This window comes from Pangasianodon hypophthalmus, chromosome 9 (genome assembly GCF_027358585.1).
Source record: "Pangasianodon hypophthalmus isolate fPanHyp1 chromosome 9, fPanHyp1.pri, whole genome shotgun sequence".
In the NCBI taxonomy this organism is placed as follows: domain Eukaryota; kingdom Metazoa; phylum Chordata; class Actinopteri; order Siluriformes; family Pangasiidae; genus Pangasianodon; species Pangasianodon hypophthalmus.
The window spans coordinates 17995400-18013026 of NC_069718.1; the positions used below are offsets into that span (position 1 = coordinate 17995400).

At 42.6% G+C, this 17627-nt stretch overlaps 1 protein-coding gene across 4 annotated transcripts in view; it reads right to left on the minus strand.

Annotated features, from left to right (window-relative positions):
* Positions 1-17627, minus strand: part of scaper (S-phase cyclin A-associated protein in the ER) — a 93176-nt gene that overhangs the window by 19374 nt on the left and 56175 nt on the right. For all 4 annotated transcript variants that reach the window (XM_034307342.2, XM_034307344.2, XM_034307343.2 and 1 more), the window contains 3 exons: positions 12484-12599; positions 3794-3917; positions 1249-1469 (listed from right to left, as the gene is read on the minus strand). In XM_034307342.2, coding sequence (XP_034163233.2) covers positions 1249-1469; positions 3794-3917; positions 12484-12599 — 461 coding nt within the window. The remainder of the gene's footprint in view (positions 1-1248; positions 1470-3793; positions 3918-12483; positions 12600-17627) is intronic.

Sequence of the window (17627 nt, forward strand, 5' to 3'; positions counted from 1 at the left end):
GGCCTACAGGACCAAACAAAAAAGTTGAGGGAGCGGACATTTTTGGGTTTCAACAGGATGGGATCAGGTGGTCGGATATGAAGCTCAAGTGTACTGGGCACTCATGCATTAATCCATTTTTCTTCAGTAACATCTCTATCATGGTCTGTCTCACAGTGGTTTTGAATGAATAAATTATTTACATTTTGGGAAATACAACCTAACAACAACTAAATCCACTAAAAAATATTGTGGGCAGGTAGCATCCGCAGGGGATGGGGTCTTGGAGGGTTGTGAAAGGGATTGGTCAGAATTCCATTGAGAGTGGGATTAAAAAACGGTCCGGCACCAGCACAGACTAGTCTTAACGTTAACATGCTAGTCTTGTCTAGACTGTACCTTTATAGTTTGGGTCACTTTATATTCACTATGCACAAGGCCACTGAGGCACTGAGGCAGTTCTGCTCAGATGAAATATAGAAGTGAAGTTGGGAAGTTGCTGTGGGAAGTTTGGGTTCCACCAGGACTCCAAGGCAGTCTGTCTTTCCTCATGGACAGGGACTAAACCAAAAGTTTGGACCCTCCCTCGTGCCCTTTTGCTCTCAGACCAAGTTCAACTGGAAGTCGCGTAGCTCCAGAAACAGATTTTGGCTGCAGCTCCTCTTGGCTGGAGCAGACAAGGACTTAAGGTTTGAGCGTATGTGGTATGCATAAAAGAGGGCAAACTGTGACAAGACTGACAATATCTCTGAGAAGGTTGACGCCCAAACAGGGTGACGGCAAAGCTCGATTACAGACTGCATAATCTTCCCTCATGTATCATGTCAAATGATGGGCAGGAACAGGGGTTCAGGAGCAGTTTCTTGAAATCTCGTCCCACGTTTGTGACTGTATCAGATACAGGAAAAGCTAAACTTCTGGTTTGTCTCCAAGCGAGCTTTCCCTGTAGAGAAGAATCCTTTCCAATACTCATATTTTACCGCTACAATTTACTGAGCAGAAATCCCCTTACAGACACGAGCTATGTCACACTAAACATGAATATGTGAGAAAGAATGCAGAGGTTAAAAAACAACTTGTCTTCCTGCTTCAGACAAAAAAGCAGGAAGAGAAGCACTCGGCTGGGTACCAATTGTAAAGAGCAGATATTCCACTGCAAGAATGTGTATCTGGCAGAAAACCAAAGATGACACTCACAAAAATTAATAAAAGGCTGAATTTTGCACAGAGTCCCTTATTTAGGTAAGACTAACTAAAACACAGACTGACCTGATGAGGTCTTGAGCATGGGTGGTGAAGTTTTCGATGGTCTTAACCTTGATATCGGGGGAGCAAATCCAGGAAGAACTCTTTCCAGCTTCCAGTCCAGAAGGATCCAGGAGATCTACAATTGTAGCAGTGGTCTGGAGCAGACCGGTGGTCAGACCCTCAAAGATCTGTTTGTTTACAGTGCGGCCAAAGATGGACTTATCCTCTTCAGGAACATAGAGCTAAAAACATGACAAATAGGAGAGAGAAGATTAAGAATTGAGTGAGAGAAGCAGCAAGGGAAGAAGTGGGAGATGGCAAGACATTGAGTGTGTGAGAGTATTTATTTAAGAATAAGTGCTGTGTTTATTGGGCTGGAAGAGAGTCACAAAATGCATATTAGATATTTATACATCACTTCAGACTCAGCCAGAGACATAATTTTTAACCAGCCATGGAATAATAACACCTAGATGTTACTGATCTAAACAATAACCTTAAGTCTAACATCAGTGAATAAGGTTTCGGATCAGCTATTTCAAATTGCGTGATGAGAGTTTTGAAAATCTAGCCCTTTATCTTGACTGTAGGTCTAACCCACTGAAGCAAAGCTTGCCTTTACCTCTAATCTTGGCAGTGATATGTATCTGAGCTCATTCAGCATTAGCTCCTGCAGTCTCAATATCAACTGCACAATAGACGAGGACATTTAAACCTCAGTGTGCATTTTAAAGCCTGTCCAATTAAGTCAGGGGGGGTGCAAATAAAAACGATCCCTTCCTCTTTGTTTTCAGGCACATACCATTAGTCTTTGGTTGGAATCCTGATCCTCTGAGACATAAATAACAACACGCGTCTTATTTATTATTCATCAGCTCTGGGCTATAAACTGACGGTTAAACTCAGAGTGACACTGTCACTGGTGGCGTGCCAGCAAGGGGCATACAAGAAGCCTGGCAGGGTGCTGCTAGCGGCATCATGTAACCAGCACGCAGGCCCTACAGCTGAGTGCAGATTGCTGGACTTAACAGATACTAATGAGTCCTAACTTTGATTTAAGTGTTTTCGAACCTTCTGGCTGGAGTTATTATTCTCATTCCATTAAAAAGTAATCATGGAATATGTAATGTGTATGCACTATAGGCTCACTATAGCCTGTATCATTTCATCACTTCTGCTAAACACTTTTCCAAAGCTTGGTTTGGATCATTAAATAAAGAACTTGGATGTCTGATCATCAGATAAGTGCTTGGCAAGAGGGTGTGTGATTAGGCATGGGCCAGTCATTCTGTGGGAGGAAGTAATATACAGCACTAGTACAGCCAATGGTCAAATGTCAGCTTTAACTGAGGGACGAATAAGAACACTGACAAAGCAGGCAAAGCCTGCTACATTCTTAACAAATCTAATTACAGGAGGGGAAGGGGAGAGACGCCATGGCTGCCCAGCACTACACACACTCACTCTTAATATACATATATAAGGTTAACCACAGAACTATATTTGTGTGCTATGATATTTGTGTGCTATGATATATATTCTAACAGCTAAGCTGAACTTTACCGTCAGCACCCAGAAGAATATCTTTTGGTTCTTTAGCTGTTAGTTTAGGTAAATGCTACATTTTTCTTTTATCAAAAAAATTCAGAGACACACAAATGTCCATAACAATATCTGTATATTTAGTAGCAAACCAGAATGCAAAATACAGATGTTAATGATACAAATGAATCCTTTTTGACTGCTCCAATTTCTAAAATCTTGAAACTCCTCCAGACAGACAGAATCACTAAGCAAGTGGTCTGAATAGCTGCTGGGCTAATTCACATGTAAACAAATGCTTCGAGACGGACCTCATCTCTTACTACGCCCACAGGAAATATGACTTCTCCAAACTGGAACTTCCAGACCACACTAAGCCTGGCTCAAGGATTTGCCAAATGTTATTTGTTTAGAATTACAGACACACACACGCGCACACACACACACACACACACACACACGATCCAGGCTTGTGTCAGGTTGTGCATTTACAGCTAAAGATTAGGCTTAATGTTGGGGACATGGGACTATATATGAGCTGGCACACTGCTTGTACTGTATCTTTAAATTTCTCTCAATTGCTTGTTTCTGCTACAAACCCTAATTTGCACACCAAATATGGTATGTATGGTGTCAGGTTAACCCTCCCTTTATCTTACCTCTGTCTACCAGTGGAAGCTTTGTATTGGGCACAATACCACATAATAAACACTCAGAAAGAAATGGAATCTAGCAACAGTGCTTTCCCACAACTCTCGATGATTCAGTGACTCATGTAAACTTGACGTGTGTTGTATGTGTTAGAGTTCCTTTTTTGGCTCTGGTCTCAGTCTGGTGGATGGGATACGTTTGTTCAAGCACAAGGAGTAAAAACAGAAACAACTTTTTTAATTATACCACTGATCATAACATAATAATGTAAGAGTGGAACAATAACTGTTTTGAGCAACAGCCATTAGTAGCAAAAAAAAAAAAAAAATAGAGAGAATTTAACTGGGAAGAGTGTCGTGTGTTACAGGTCTACCGTTAGTTGGTGGAGAAGGAGATCCATGAGAGGGGCGATTTTGTTGCTGTAGAAAACGTAAAAGCAGTTGCTGTAGCAGCGGGAGCAGGCCAGGTAATACACATTCACAGCGGCATAGAGAGACCTGAAACACATACCAGATATGGTTTAGACAGCCAAATACTCCTTGTGTTTTGCCTCCCCATCACAGATAAGCATGTTAACAGGAGTAGGGCAACACGGTAAGGCAGGTTGTACTTTACATTTCACATGCTGCCAAACAAGTTTGTAACATGGTAGGGATTATTAAAATAATAATAATAATAATGATAATAATAATGATAATAAAAATGTCACTATAAGCTCAGGGTGTAAACATTACATATGAGCAGCCTAACAATACAAGGATGCATTTGTAAGAAACAATGTAAGAACAGCATCTCTGAAGCCCTCCCATACCCTCCCCCTACACTCTTTCTCAAGAAAAGGTCAACATGTTCTCACTCTAACCCGCTTAACAAGACTGGAGGAACCAGACTGTTCAATCTGTACAATTCCTCTTCTTTCTCACTCCCTCTTTCCACCTCTGTCCATCCAAATCACTCCATCACTGTTTGTCCTGTCTTCCCTTTCTATTCTTTTTCTCCCTGTACGGAGATAAGAAACAAGCCGTCAGCGCCTGTAGGCCAGTCAGCAGTCAGTCAGTCCGCTGTATTATGTCTGCTGCACACCAGCCTGAGAGCAGATTAATGCTACAGATAAGTGACCAGTCACACCACTCTGACTTTGGCAGACCCTCCACCCAATCCACTCCCTCCTTTCATCAGTTAATATTTTCTGACAACTGTATATTTTAACCCAAAGCAGAGTGGCGGGGCCCTATCTGTGGTGTGGACGAAAGGAATCCGACTTTCCTGGTTTAAAGTAGGCCGTGTTTATTCCCAGTCGTAAACATTTTGATATCTACCGCAACCGTCGCCATCTGTTCGGTGTTTTCAGCCAAACTATATTGGCGAATGAAATAAAAATAACGTCGGCGCACAGACGTTTTGGCCTGTCGATAACTTCCACCCCGCGGACAAAAGGAGGAATGTATATTCAAACCGCCGACGGACAGATCTGGGAGATAGCGGTGTCAGTATTGACATAGCGGCGTAAAAGCGTCAGCCATGCAGCAAGGAGAAGCCGCTCTGACTGGACTCCTGGGATAGAGTCCAAGTGTTCCACACATCACTTTGAGCCTTGCGCTTTTCAGCCGCTTTATTGCTGCTCCTTATAAAAATCGCGTGTACCTATTTTATGTCAAGTTATTAATCGACATGTTTTCACTTCCGACAAACTAACAATAAATGCTCCGGACAAGGTGCTGAGTGAGGTCTCGTTCAATTTATGTACGATGTTTAAAAATCACTCGCTCAGTGAGCACATGGAACATTGATTCGCAAGAGCACGAACAGTGTTGTGTTTCTTTTGCACTGATAGAAAGCTATCTATTGAGGAGTGAAACAGAGCCACAGGGAGAGAGGGAGGGAGGGAGGGATGGTTATGGGTGAGTGGAGTGATACTGCAGGCTCTGTTCGGTAAACGGGGGAGAGAAACATGAGATCCCCTCCGAACTGTGCACTCTGGGCAGCCGACCAGCATTGCCTCTGCCTCACTGATTTTCCAGTGGAAAAAAGAGCCCTGATTGTGGAACTCCGTCTCGAATCCACTTTGGTTCCAAAAAAAATTGAGAATATTCTCAACTTGACCAAACAAAATTAGTGAGTGCACCTGTAAGACAGAACTGGCATATGCTTTAAGACAATAGAACATTTAAGCTTAGTATGGGTTACTTCAGGTAAAGATCTTTTTAGCACTTGTCATGGTATTTAAGGTATCCATATTGATTTTAAGCTGATTTTTGAAGGAGTGGTGGTGTCGGGTGACCAGACTAGGATTGAATGACAGGCTTCAGAGTGTTCAGGGTTCACCAAGAATAAACACTGAGTTGAAAGCTTATAGCTGTTTTAACTGCTTTTAGCAGTTTACCTGGCACTGATAGAAAGAAAAAATCAAATGGATTTTCACAAATTAACTAATTTTTAACTACCGAGTACTCTTCGTTTTAATCATATTCTAAACAAATGTAGGGTCTTGGATAGACTTAGTGCCTAAAAATTCCATAATAAATGAATAAGAATGATACACATACAGAGATGGCATTAATTTGGTCTAACTTAAGTAGGCTGACATACTAAAACCCATGAAAAATGCATGGTGAACCTGATCTAGGTGCACGTTTACGGGGATCCTGAGGAGCTGGTTATCTGATGCCTATAGGATCATTTGTGGGGAGGAATGCAGGAGGATCGGGCAGGACAGGGCAGCCCTCAGGTGGCTCACATGGTTAAACAGCAGATTAAAGAGCACACGACTAATTTCTTTACACTAATCTTATTAAAGGGCAAAACAGCTGTCGACTGGCCAAATCCCACCACTAACCCCCAGTGCTAGGATCAACCCCCAACAAAAAACAAATCAGAGCGTTTAGGGACATTGGGAGCAAGGCAGAAGAAGGGTGCAATATTCAGAGCTTAAATACACAATAAATTATAATCTTGTACATGTAATACACAATATACTTCATATCAACCAAACCATTCTGGAATATCTTACTCTTTAAGAGGGCACCAAGGCTACACAAGACCTAGTGCTAAGCAACAATGCATAAGGAACAAAGCTATTGCATATTTTACTGGGTGTGGTGTTACTCAACTACTTCTACAGTTGCAGTGTTCAATCCTGCCTGGTTAGTGTGGTGATCATTGATTTGTCCTCTATAGGCACATTTCCATCAAGGTTCTACAACCTTTTTTCAGGAACTACACAGCTGATGGGCAAGCTCTTGGTTTGCATACTGAAGAATAAGTGGAAATTATGCAAAATTACGAAGGTGGAGCAAAACATTTGAGAGTTCTGACATTTCAGCATGCGATCAACACACAGCTTGGAGGAAAAAGAAGCTTGAAATAATACACACTTGATGTTTTCCTGCACTATTTTTGCTTTGCTAATATTAGAGTAGCTGTGTGAACCACATGCAAATTCACGAAGCTCAGCTTTAAACTTCAATCACCTTCTTGACACCAGAAACAAACAAAATATACTCCTTTAGTATAGCTTTAGTAATTGCTCATGTGCTAAATAACAGGTACTAGGGTCAGTTATTCACCGAAGCTTATGTTTGACCAATCAGCAACATTCAGTAGAGCAAGTTCCATGTTAATAGTGTCTGGCCCTGGTTCCTCTGTTGGAAATACTTTTGACGTTCCTGGGTTCCTGAAATGGTTCTTGTGGTGGAAATCTTATGCTGAATTTTACTGGCTCAGGCTAGACACATTATAAAATAGTTGTAGCTGTCACTGTCCTGCTAAAATGATTTTAATCGTCACACTCCTGTCAGCAACAGGAAGCTGTAACACGGTTGGTTTTTCAGCTTGCTCTCGGCTAACTGAGAGTGATTAGCATGACACCTAACACCAGGCCTGCGTATGGAATCTCAAGCCCTCTCTCCCTGATGATGACAGCTCGCGTCAAAGATTTTGATGAGCAATTTGGTAAAGTGCCATTGTACTTGTTCTCGTGTTACTCGGGGAGTATGCAGTGGTGGCCCACATGTGCCACTCGTTCTTGAAGGCAACATTCCTTGCTCTGAGATTCCCTGACAGACTGCCACTCCTGACAATGCTCACTGGCCCCAGGACGGCCCATGGTGCTCAGTGCCCATTCTGCTACCAGACTGTAGGCTGCCCCCCAAAACAACAGGCGCATTGTTAATCTGGCCATAATGAAGCCTTATCTTGTAGACATAGGATTAAGTTCCAATGGTACCCTACACTGACGGAGCATAGAGTATAGGAGAGGAAGGAAAAAGGGGGGCGGGGGTTGTGGTGAGTGAGAAAGGGTGAGAGAGAGAGGGAGAGAGAGAGGGAGAGAGAGAGAGAGAGAGCGCGAGAGAGAGAGAGAGATTGCAAAGGAGATAAAGAGGAAGGGATAAAGAATACAGGACCAAGAGATGCAGATAACAAGCACTGTAATCTCCTCACCTACTCTAACCAGCTTAACCTCAGACACCCAAGCAGACCTACCCTCTGATTAGCCCACTGTGACGAACAGTAAAGGCCTGCTTAAGGTAAGAAGCACCTCTCCCACAGCCACACCTTTGCACCCTCTCCCTCACACGTACATCACGCCTACGAGGCATATTCTTCAGCCTGGGTGGCCCGAGCTAATGGGTCACTAAACTGACCTTTGGGCTCAGATAAACCCCTGTAACCCATTCTGAAATCCATGGGGTATCCCTGGGACAACAGGCAGATGACAGGAAAGATGGGAAACCTTCTTGGAGGGCATAGGAGGGGGTATCACTTGTAAACGTCCCATTCGCCCCAAAAGTTGTCTTTTACAAAACTGTACAGGTTTGGAAACTAAAGCCGCATGGGAACACGGGGACTCTTCATTGGGAGAAGGAGCACCCAAAACCAGAGATCTGGATGTGGTGGATAAGCAGCAGTAACATGTAAAGATCCTTTTCTGCACCCCCTTGTAACTGGGTTATCAACCAGGAAATAGCCTGACCTAGGCCAGAAGCTCACATTTCCCAATCTCTCAATATAATCTCCCCCTTTCTCCTATATGTCCACTCAGGCTTGACGTACGCAAAACACAGAAATCTGAACAACTACTCAGCCAGACTGCAATACCTGCTTTTGGAAAGGAAGTGGAGGAAAAAAGAGGGGGGCCTTGAGGGAAAGAAAAAGCTAGAGCCAAAAAGAAAAGGTGAAGAGCAAATCCTTTGCCTAGCACTTGTCAAACAATCCTTTCTTTCACTGCAATCCAAATGACATTTAATTTGATTCTGCCACTGATCTTTTCCGATATCATGACTGCTTCCAAGACATCCATTCCTCCCGGTGTTCCGCAAATGGCCGGGCATAAGCTGGGGCATAAGTCTCGGGTGCTCTGTCACGCACCGCACAGCATGCGTACACACACATGCGCGTGTGCGGCATAATGGCATCCTGAAATGAAACCACGCTTGGTGGAAGCTTTCACCGGGTACATTCAGTCATCGTGTGACATGGAGGTGAGGTGACAAGCAGCCCCGCGTCGCTGCGCTCGCAAGTAGCACTCAGAAAGTGAGACAGCACAGGATGCTGGAGCACAAAGTGGGCCACACTTAGAGCAGGGGCAAAGTGCTCTCCATTTCCGAACCTTTTCACAGACCTGTTGACCTTGGGGAAAGTTTCAAATGTCTCCAGTCTATTTAGAAAAACTGATTTCCTTAAAGTCATTTGTAAAATCCGTTTAGAAGTGACCCCCACCATCGCTCAGTGCGTGTGTCGCTGGGATAGCAGTGACTTAATCATACTCCATTCCCTGTTCTTGGAGTTGTGCGCTGACAGCAGCCTGGTCTCAAGCCCAGCTCTCTCACTTTCCCCTCTCTCCTCTTCAGTGACACCTACTGGAAGACCAGAGGATGTGCCCTAACACTCTACAAACTCAAGTCAAAACCAGACACACCTCCAAGTGCAGTCACACACTCTTCATCCCTGGGGGAGAGGTAAGAGTCAATGAGGAAAAAAAACACTTTACAGCTTAATCTATGTGCTTTCTTCTCTCGTCTCAGGGGATCCAGCACTCTCTACAGCATAAAAGCATACAAGAGGCTCTCTTACAGACAAGTCGAGATGAAGAGTCGAGCTCTTCATCATCAACATTATGTGATATATGTCAAAGTTATGAGGCATGCATCAAATTCAAAAAGTAAGAGATATCAATTTCAATAATGATTTACATGATCAAATAGAAAGCAATTATGGTTGATCCGTTTAAAAGAATAATAAGGTGACAAGTAATAAAATTAAAATGGAAAATATTTTTCTCTTTCTATCACTGTCAGTGTAAATTAATTTTAATGTGACCCTCTCTCTCTGTGTACAAGCAGGGATCGCTGTCTTAGTATGCTGCTCTGACAATCAACATAGCATGCTTGACAGAATGCTGTTTCTCACAAAATGGCTAAGAATAAAATTTTACTAACAAGAAAATCACTGTAGTAGGATATAAAAGAGTGACTGTTTCACAGGTACTTTTACATCCCCATCTTGTAGAGTTAAACAGTAAGCGTGTGGGTTAACGTCCGGGTTGTTGCATGCTCTTCCCTTGCCCCGTTACTCACACAAACGTAATGACCTTCCTGCTCCAGACATCCGACCCCCATTTCCTCCCCTCCTGCCCAACCCTCCACTCTGAGCCGCAGTGTAGCACAGGGACATTAACGGAGCCTCGCGCTGGAATTAGCCCATTAATGTAATGCTAACAAGATGGAATTCTCCTCCCTGGGGCGTAATATTCCAGCAGCATCTCCGCAGTTGTTCTTTTTTGTAAATCACTCAGCTTATCTGAAAGGAGGCGATCGATACGCCAGCATTACAGTAAACAGATAAACTAGAGCTGTTGTGAGGGTTAGTGTCTCAGTCGAGTTCCATTATGAAGCAGAGATGAGGAAGAATGATTAGCGCATACGCACTTATGTCACGCCCTGTTCCGATACTGTACATTGTACTATCTCGTCATTGTTTTCTTACAAGTTTGAAGCTTAAAACAGTATGAAATGGTTGTCAAAAGGTTAGTTTAGAAAAACATTGACAAAACCTTGATGCAGGAGTGATAGAGAGACAGAGGCCAGGGTGGACGATGGCACAAAGACTGTTTGGGTTTCACTGTTTCCTGGACTTCTTGGACAGACAGGGTTAATGCAAGTGTGTAAGGTTATCACAGGTTCAGCACTATGGAACCTCAGGGCTAAAGAAAGTGAAGAAACGATTAAATGAAAAAGTAATGTAAGAATTCTTTCTCCTGCCAATCACATACCTGCTTATGAGTATAAGCATAGAGCGAATTAAGTTAGAAAGTGTGAGAGTGACAGTCAGGAGAAATCAATCAATCAGTCTTACTATCCTAATCTCTGCTCAGCCTGTCATACAGGAAGGAATGGTGAGAGCCATTCACAAACCAGACAACTGGCTCTGGTCATTCTCAGTCTGTCCAATAACTACTATATGCCATTCATCTTGTGTGAGCTATTCAGATAACCTGAACAAAGACTATAGTTTAATTAAAGACATTTTGAGGGGATTTTTCTAACAGTCACTGAAGGTATTTTTTTAAAGGGTATAAAGTTCCTTTATACATTATTATTACAAGAAATTCCTATATATCTTTGGTTTATACCCATGGTTCGTCAAGAGGGGAAGACTTTTCAACAAGCCAAAACTGAGAAGTGATTCAGCCATGATAGGAGGTGAAGACGAGGACATTCTTTAATCCTTACAAAAGGGCCACTTCACTGTGTGATTGCAACAGACCAGTACAAATGACAGATGCGCCTCAAAGATCTGGGCCTCCTTCCGAGCCAGTTAAGTGGATATCTCAAAACAAGAAGAGAACAGCGGAAGTGTTTGAACGGCCGGGCCAGCACACACACGAGCTGGTGCACAAACACAGTACGCCCCCCCCCAACACACACAAACACGAACGAACACACAAACGCACGCACGCAAGAACACGCACACGCATGCAAGAACACGCACAGGCACGCAAGAACACGCACGCAAGAGCACGCAAGAACACGCGCACACACACGCAAGAACACGCACGCAAGAACACGCACACACACGCAAGAACACGCACGAACACACACACATGTTAATCAAGCCCAAACCAGACCCACCCTCCTCCAAAACTTCAGTTCAGTTCAGTTCATAAAAATCCATTACAATCTTAAACTTCCTCCCAAATTTTCTAAAATTAATGACTGATTAAGAAAGAGCTAGAGAGAGCGTTAGAGATTGAGGGAGAAAGAAAAAAAAATCAATAAACACTAGATGGCCTGTAAAAGCATTATAAATATAAGTAACATTCCTCCATTAGGGGATATTTGGAAAAAAAAAGCAAATGCTAATGATGGAGAGAGAAGCCATTCTAGTCCATTAAGGGCTCTCTCTAGTGGAAACAGCTCTCTCTGTGAGGTTATCTAGTGGCCAAGCCCGCAAACTCCATTGCCACTATTCAAACCGCACTCCCATTTCGCTGTGACGCACTCAATAAATGTGTCCTTTGTATGGCAGCAAGCGAAGGAGAAATGGATGACTTAAATGCAGCCCTTTTTATTTTCTAAACAGAGAGCATCCTTATTCATTATGCATTTGTATCTATTTATTGCAGTGAAGGGGTTCTGGATAACGAGGAACTGTCTGAACAGTTGAGATGGAGTTGTTCTGTGAGCCGGGATTATGATCACCAATCATGCACAGAGAGAAGAGAGCTTCTCCAGTTAATTATGTAATCATAATGAATTATTAATTATGAAAAATTTAATCTACATGTAGTGTATGAAAGCTGTTAGGAGCACCAGAATGTTGTCACCTAATAAAATATGTTTGTGGAATTTACCTTCCAATGGCAAAGATAATAGAGTTTCTTTTAATTAAACTTACTACAGTTTCATCTGGTAGTAAAATTTAATAACAATCATTAAGCTTTAGGGAGGCAAAAAGGCTGAAACAGAAAAGGAATATTTAAAAATGTGTCTGAAAAGGCAGAGTGTGTGTGTGTGTGTGTGTGTGTGTGTGTGTGTGTGAGACTTTGCAAGAGCTGGTACTCACTTAAGTGGAATGCGTGGGACGGCTGTGGGAGTGGAGGCGGCCGTGACTACCTGCAGAATCTGTTCCAGTGCAGACAGACCCCCTCCCACTTGAAACGCTACCTGATCCGCATTATTCTGGAGAAGAGAGGAGACAGAGAGAAAGAGAGAGAGAGTCAGTCATGAACACTCATGCAGAGGCGAACGGGTCGCAGTATCGCATTGCTCTCGCTGTGTAAGGATCCCGTCTTTCTCTCAGACCTCCCTCTTTCCAAAGGGGACTGAGAGTGACATCTGAAAAAAAAAAAGTGATCCCCAAAGAATTCCTGCTAAATCTCAAAAGTGCGTAACCCTTTTTAGCCCCCCTGCAGTCGCCAAACCCCGATACAGGACAACAAATACACAGACCTGCACACAAAGCAAGGGTGGTCCAGCCTGACAAACAAGAGCTTAGGGAATACAAGAGCATGGATTGCTGGGAAAAGCAGCAGGGAAAAACTAAAAACATTACTTGCACAATATCATGTTAAGATTAGAGAAAAAGCACAAAGTAGACTTGTTTCAAATGCAGCATTCGTTCGTTGCTTACCATAGATAAAAGTGATAAAACTTTTAAGAGGAGGTCAACCAAACTGTGCCTGAAACTCATATGGTGCGGCTGAGTGTCCCTGTCTAAAAGAGGACATAAACCAGTCATTTAACTGACATGCTTCTCAAATCAAACTGTTTACAGACTTGACATTTTTACTTGCATCATAAAATTCCTTCAAGTTCAAAGTGGGAACCCTTTAAGTGAGTCATGTGATGTAAGACAAAGATCCACAGATCTCTTGGGCTTTAGCTGACGAAGGAAAGAAGCATCTCAGAGGCTGGCAGTGGCTCCAGACCACAAACGTCCTGCCATATCTGCAGTCCAATAATAATTCACTAAACTTTTTCTGTGAGTAGAAAACTATTTATATCACATATTCTGACCTAGCTGTAAAACTTGCTGTTCATAGTAAATATGAGGAAATATAGTAAACATGAAGATAAACAAACATATATCTAGAAAGAAAATAAAGAAAAATGACTTAAGAGAGAGAAGATACACATTAAATCCAGCTTTCAGAGCGAAGAGAACTTTAGTGAGAGATGAGAAGATCGCTTCCACTTCTTAATGAGGTCAGAGTTTCCTATGCTGTGTGACAGCACTCAAAGTCAGGCACTTCAGGCTGTTTTTGTTCAGGGGATGGCTAACCTGCCAACAAGCCCGAACATATTGAGCGTTGAACAGTGGAAGCGCTTTGCAAAATTACACATAAGCTCCTCTTCTGTCAATCACGGGTGCCGCCAAAGAATAATTCCTGAAGATTTGGTGGCAAAAGAAGGCTGAACCCTGGCAGGGTTAAGAGATTGGAACAAGCACATTGTCAGGTACACCAAAGGCAGCGCATGCTGAACAGCAAAGGTGATTAAGAGGAGCTCAGCGTCAACTCCATCAGCCTCCAAGATACACTGCTGTCTTCCTCACAATGCCTCGTCAACAGAACTGAGAGCGGTGAGGGAGGCTTAAGCAGCCTTAGGCTTAGGCTCTCACATCAGCACAGGATCTTTTTGCTGGAGGCGAGGGAAGATCAGGCCTCTCCTGGTGGCCCATTTAAGAAACGTTTTGGGGAGACATGTGGTTAGATAGGGCCTGTACAGTCCTGGTATTCACCTGAGAAGCTCAGATCAGAGGAAGACATCTCACCGCACCTACAGCTGGCTTAGTGACAGATACCAGCATGCAGCACACTGCATGTAATATGGAGGAGCTCTGGTATAGGCGAAAAATAAAAGTACTGTAAAGTTTTTCTAATAATATACATAATGCCAGCTGTAATATTCAATTTCACTTCATATTTACAAGATGATCTCAAGGTGACTGTCCTTGAGAAACTGAGATTATTATTATAATGCTTACTATAATGCAAAGAAGGCAACAGGTCTAAGTTTAGTTATATCACTCCACTGCACCAGTGACAAAAGTATGTTGTTCACTTTTACTTGCTGCTAAAAGGATTCCCTTTTAATATTTTCTGCATTTAATTGCCTGATTTTCTTGCTTCTTGCCATGCCACCTTAGCAAAATATTTTATTTTATAATTATTCGTGGTGAGTGTGCTACAGATTTTCTCTGATATCAGCCTGACGGAATGGAATGGCATTAAGAAATTCGACAAAGCCGCCCCACGTTGAGCTGATGAGTGACGTCCAAATCCACTGCTGATTTCTGATTCTAGTCCTCACTCACCCATGCCTAGCAGACACTCCAATGACAGAATAATAGGATGAGAGGCTCCGTTTCTCAAACACAGACCTCAGACAAAAGACCTGAAGACAGATGAGAGGGCAAAAGGAAAAGGGGGAGTGGAAGGAAGGGTGCAAACCTGAATTATACTGCTTGAAAACCTTATCCAATTATTATCCTGGGTGTTCTCTTTAGCCCAGGCTAATCAGAGGACCAGACAGCTGCTCTATGCTCCATGCTCCGGTAAGGACAGAGGTGCTGGGGTGGGGTGTGCGCTAGGCTAAATGGCAGGATGTGGTGGACATGTCTGTGTGCTCCTGTCCTTCAAAAAAAAAAATCATTCTAATTAGTCTCCTTAAAGCCAGAGGGATAGAATGATTTCCAAAACATTGCAACAACAGATTGATAACAACTGGCTGAGGACTCATGGAGGATTGATGGAGCGGTCCACCAAGACTGCGTCCTGGACCGATCCAATTTTGGTCAAGCACTCCAATAACGTAAATGTAAACTTTATTTTACAGTTCCGGCTCATAATGAACAAGAGCACAGACATAAGGAGGCAACATTTTGGGCTCAAACAGAGATATGGAAACACACAAGGGGAATAAACAAAATCCCTAAGAGGCCTAAGTTAAAATCAGAGAGAACGGGAACAAGCTGAAAACCACAACAAGAGATCTGTAGCGTTTTAATGTTTACATGGCTTAATGGAATGGAGCTAAGTATACAGTAAGGATGATTTGTGACGGTTCATTTCGAATGAGAAACAGTTTGGAGTTTGGTTTATGTAAAAGAAAGGACCACCATTCATTAGTGACAACTGAAGCACAAAATCAAAGGCACCACAGAAACCACAGGATAGTGTTTTTAAAGTAAAGAAAATCTCAGGCAGTTGTACTGTTTGTATTTTCCTGTTAGATTCAGGCTGAAAATTTTACCACAGTAGATATAAAACTTCGGACATAATGTAGACTACCAAAAAAAATAATAAATACTGTACGGAAAAAAAGCATTAACCTTTCCCATGATCTATTTCTACAGTTAAACTGATTATTTAACTTTCAATAAACACATAATTAATCAATTAATATGTAATATTAATGTAATATAATATGGGGAATAGTTTATATTTTATAGTGTATATATGTTAACTAATATATCATTTAAAAAATGGCCTCCAAATGCATCAGGGTTTTCTGGTACTTACTCCAACCTACATCTGAGGGGAAAACAAGAATTCACTAGACTCTTACACATGCAATGCCAAGCCAAGTGGAACAAAAGTATTAGTCCAGGAATTAGGGTTGGAAAATTACCTAACTGATGGTGCACAGTGAATGTCATCACTATGTCCAGTGCCTTTCTTTAGTGCTAATCCCCCTGTGGCTTTGCCTGTCATTCAGACTGGATCCAGAGAGAGAGGGCTTCTACACAGGACACACTGCTCACCCACACTCACACCTCACCTACCTGACACTTCTCATTAGGGCTCCTTATAATCAGATTCAGGTTAACATGTGAATGAAATATCTCATGTAGAAAAAGGGAAAATGAGTACAAGTAACTATGATGATTGCTCCACACACACACACACACACGTTTGTCTTACTTTCCTTGTGAGGAAAGTCAATTTCCCACTGACAATAACTAATTTAGCTATTTAATGTTATGCCTACAACTAAATCTAACCTCAGTAGCTAAAAGATTTCCTGTCACCCGCAACACAAAACTGTCACACACATATCTAAAGCAATGTTTCCCATTCTTGGTTCTTTGATTCCCCTGTGTTGCACATAATGTTTGCCTGCATCCACATGTGGTTCAAACTGGAATGCTGGAACAATACTAAAATACCTGCATATTACATTTAATCCAAAAAAACATAATTGGAAAAAAAATGATCTAAAGGATTTGCCACCTAGTGGACTTTAGGAGGAGTTTAGGAGTTTCACCTAAGTCATCTCACTTAACAGTACTAACCATGTCAAAATCTATCAGCAGCACACTTTCCTTTCAAAGCCACTTAACGCTATATTGATGTGAAAGCTGTAGCTTGTCCACACCCTTGAAGTCCATCAAGGTTCTGTGAATCAGCCAACTTAAATCTGACCCTTTCTAATATGAGGTCATCTACCGTGGGATTTATGGACAAGGAACAAGACCCCCCCCTCCACCTACCCCCCACCCCACCCAGTGCCCTTCTCTCTATTCAGGGGCCTCTTGATCAGGTACAGCAAGCAACCAGTTGGCCACCAAGGGAAGCCAGGCCCTGACAGCTGGCAAATGAAAATGTAAATAGTGGCAGCCCACTGCCTCCACCATGGTCCTGATAGTCCCTCAAGTGTCATAAACGTAGTCCGTCTCTCCCGGCCCTTTATTTGAAAGCAGTGACAAACATGTGCTGGCACTCAGTGTAAATACATGAGGTCATTCGACAAAGGTAAGCAGCCGTAAGGTACTGCTGAAGAATAGAGGACTGTCCAGACCATTCTTAAAAAAACAACAACCAAAAAAAAAAAAATTAACCCTCTTGGATCAGTCACTTGCCAGCGAGTCAAAATGAAACCTGGTTTGACACAAAATAAACCATTAGCGGCCTCAGAGGGAGAGGCTGGCAGGGGTCGGAGCCCATGGTTAAAGCTGAAGCAATGCTGCTGGGGGGAAGAAGAGAAGGGTGGGGGCAGTATCGGGTGTTGTTCAAGGAATTAGCTGAGAAAGTGAAGACTGAATCAGATACGGTGACTGTGAAAAAACAAATCTGTAGGTGAGTCTGTGACACGAGAGATGCTTGTTAGGTCAAATAATCTAAATGCTCCTGACTAAACGTGAGCAGGCGGAGCGGCTTGTGGGGAGACACCTCATGCTGAAGGAGACAGATATTTATTTGACTT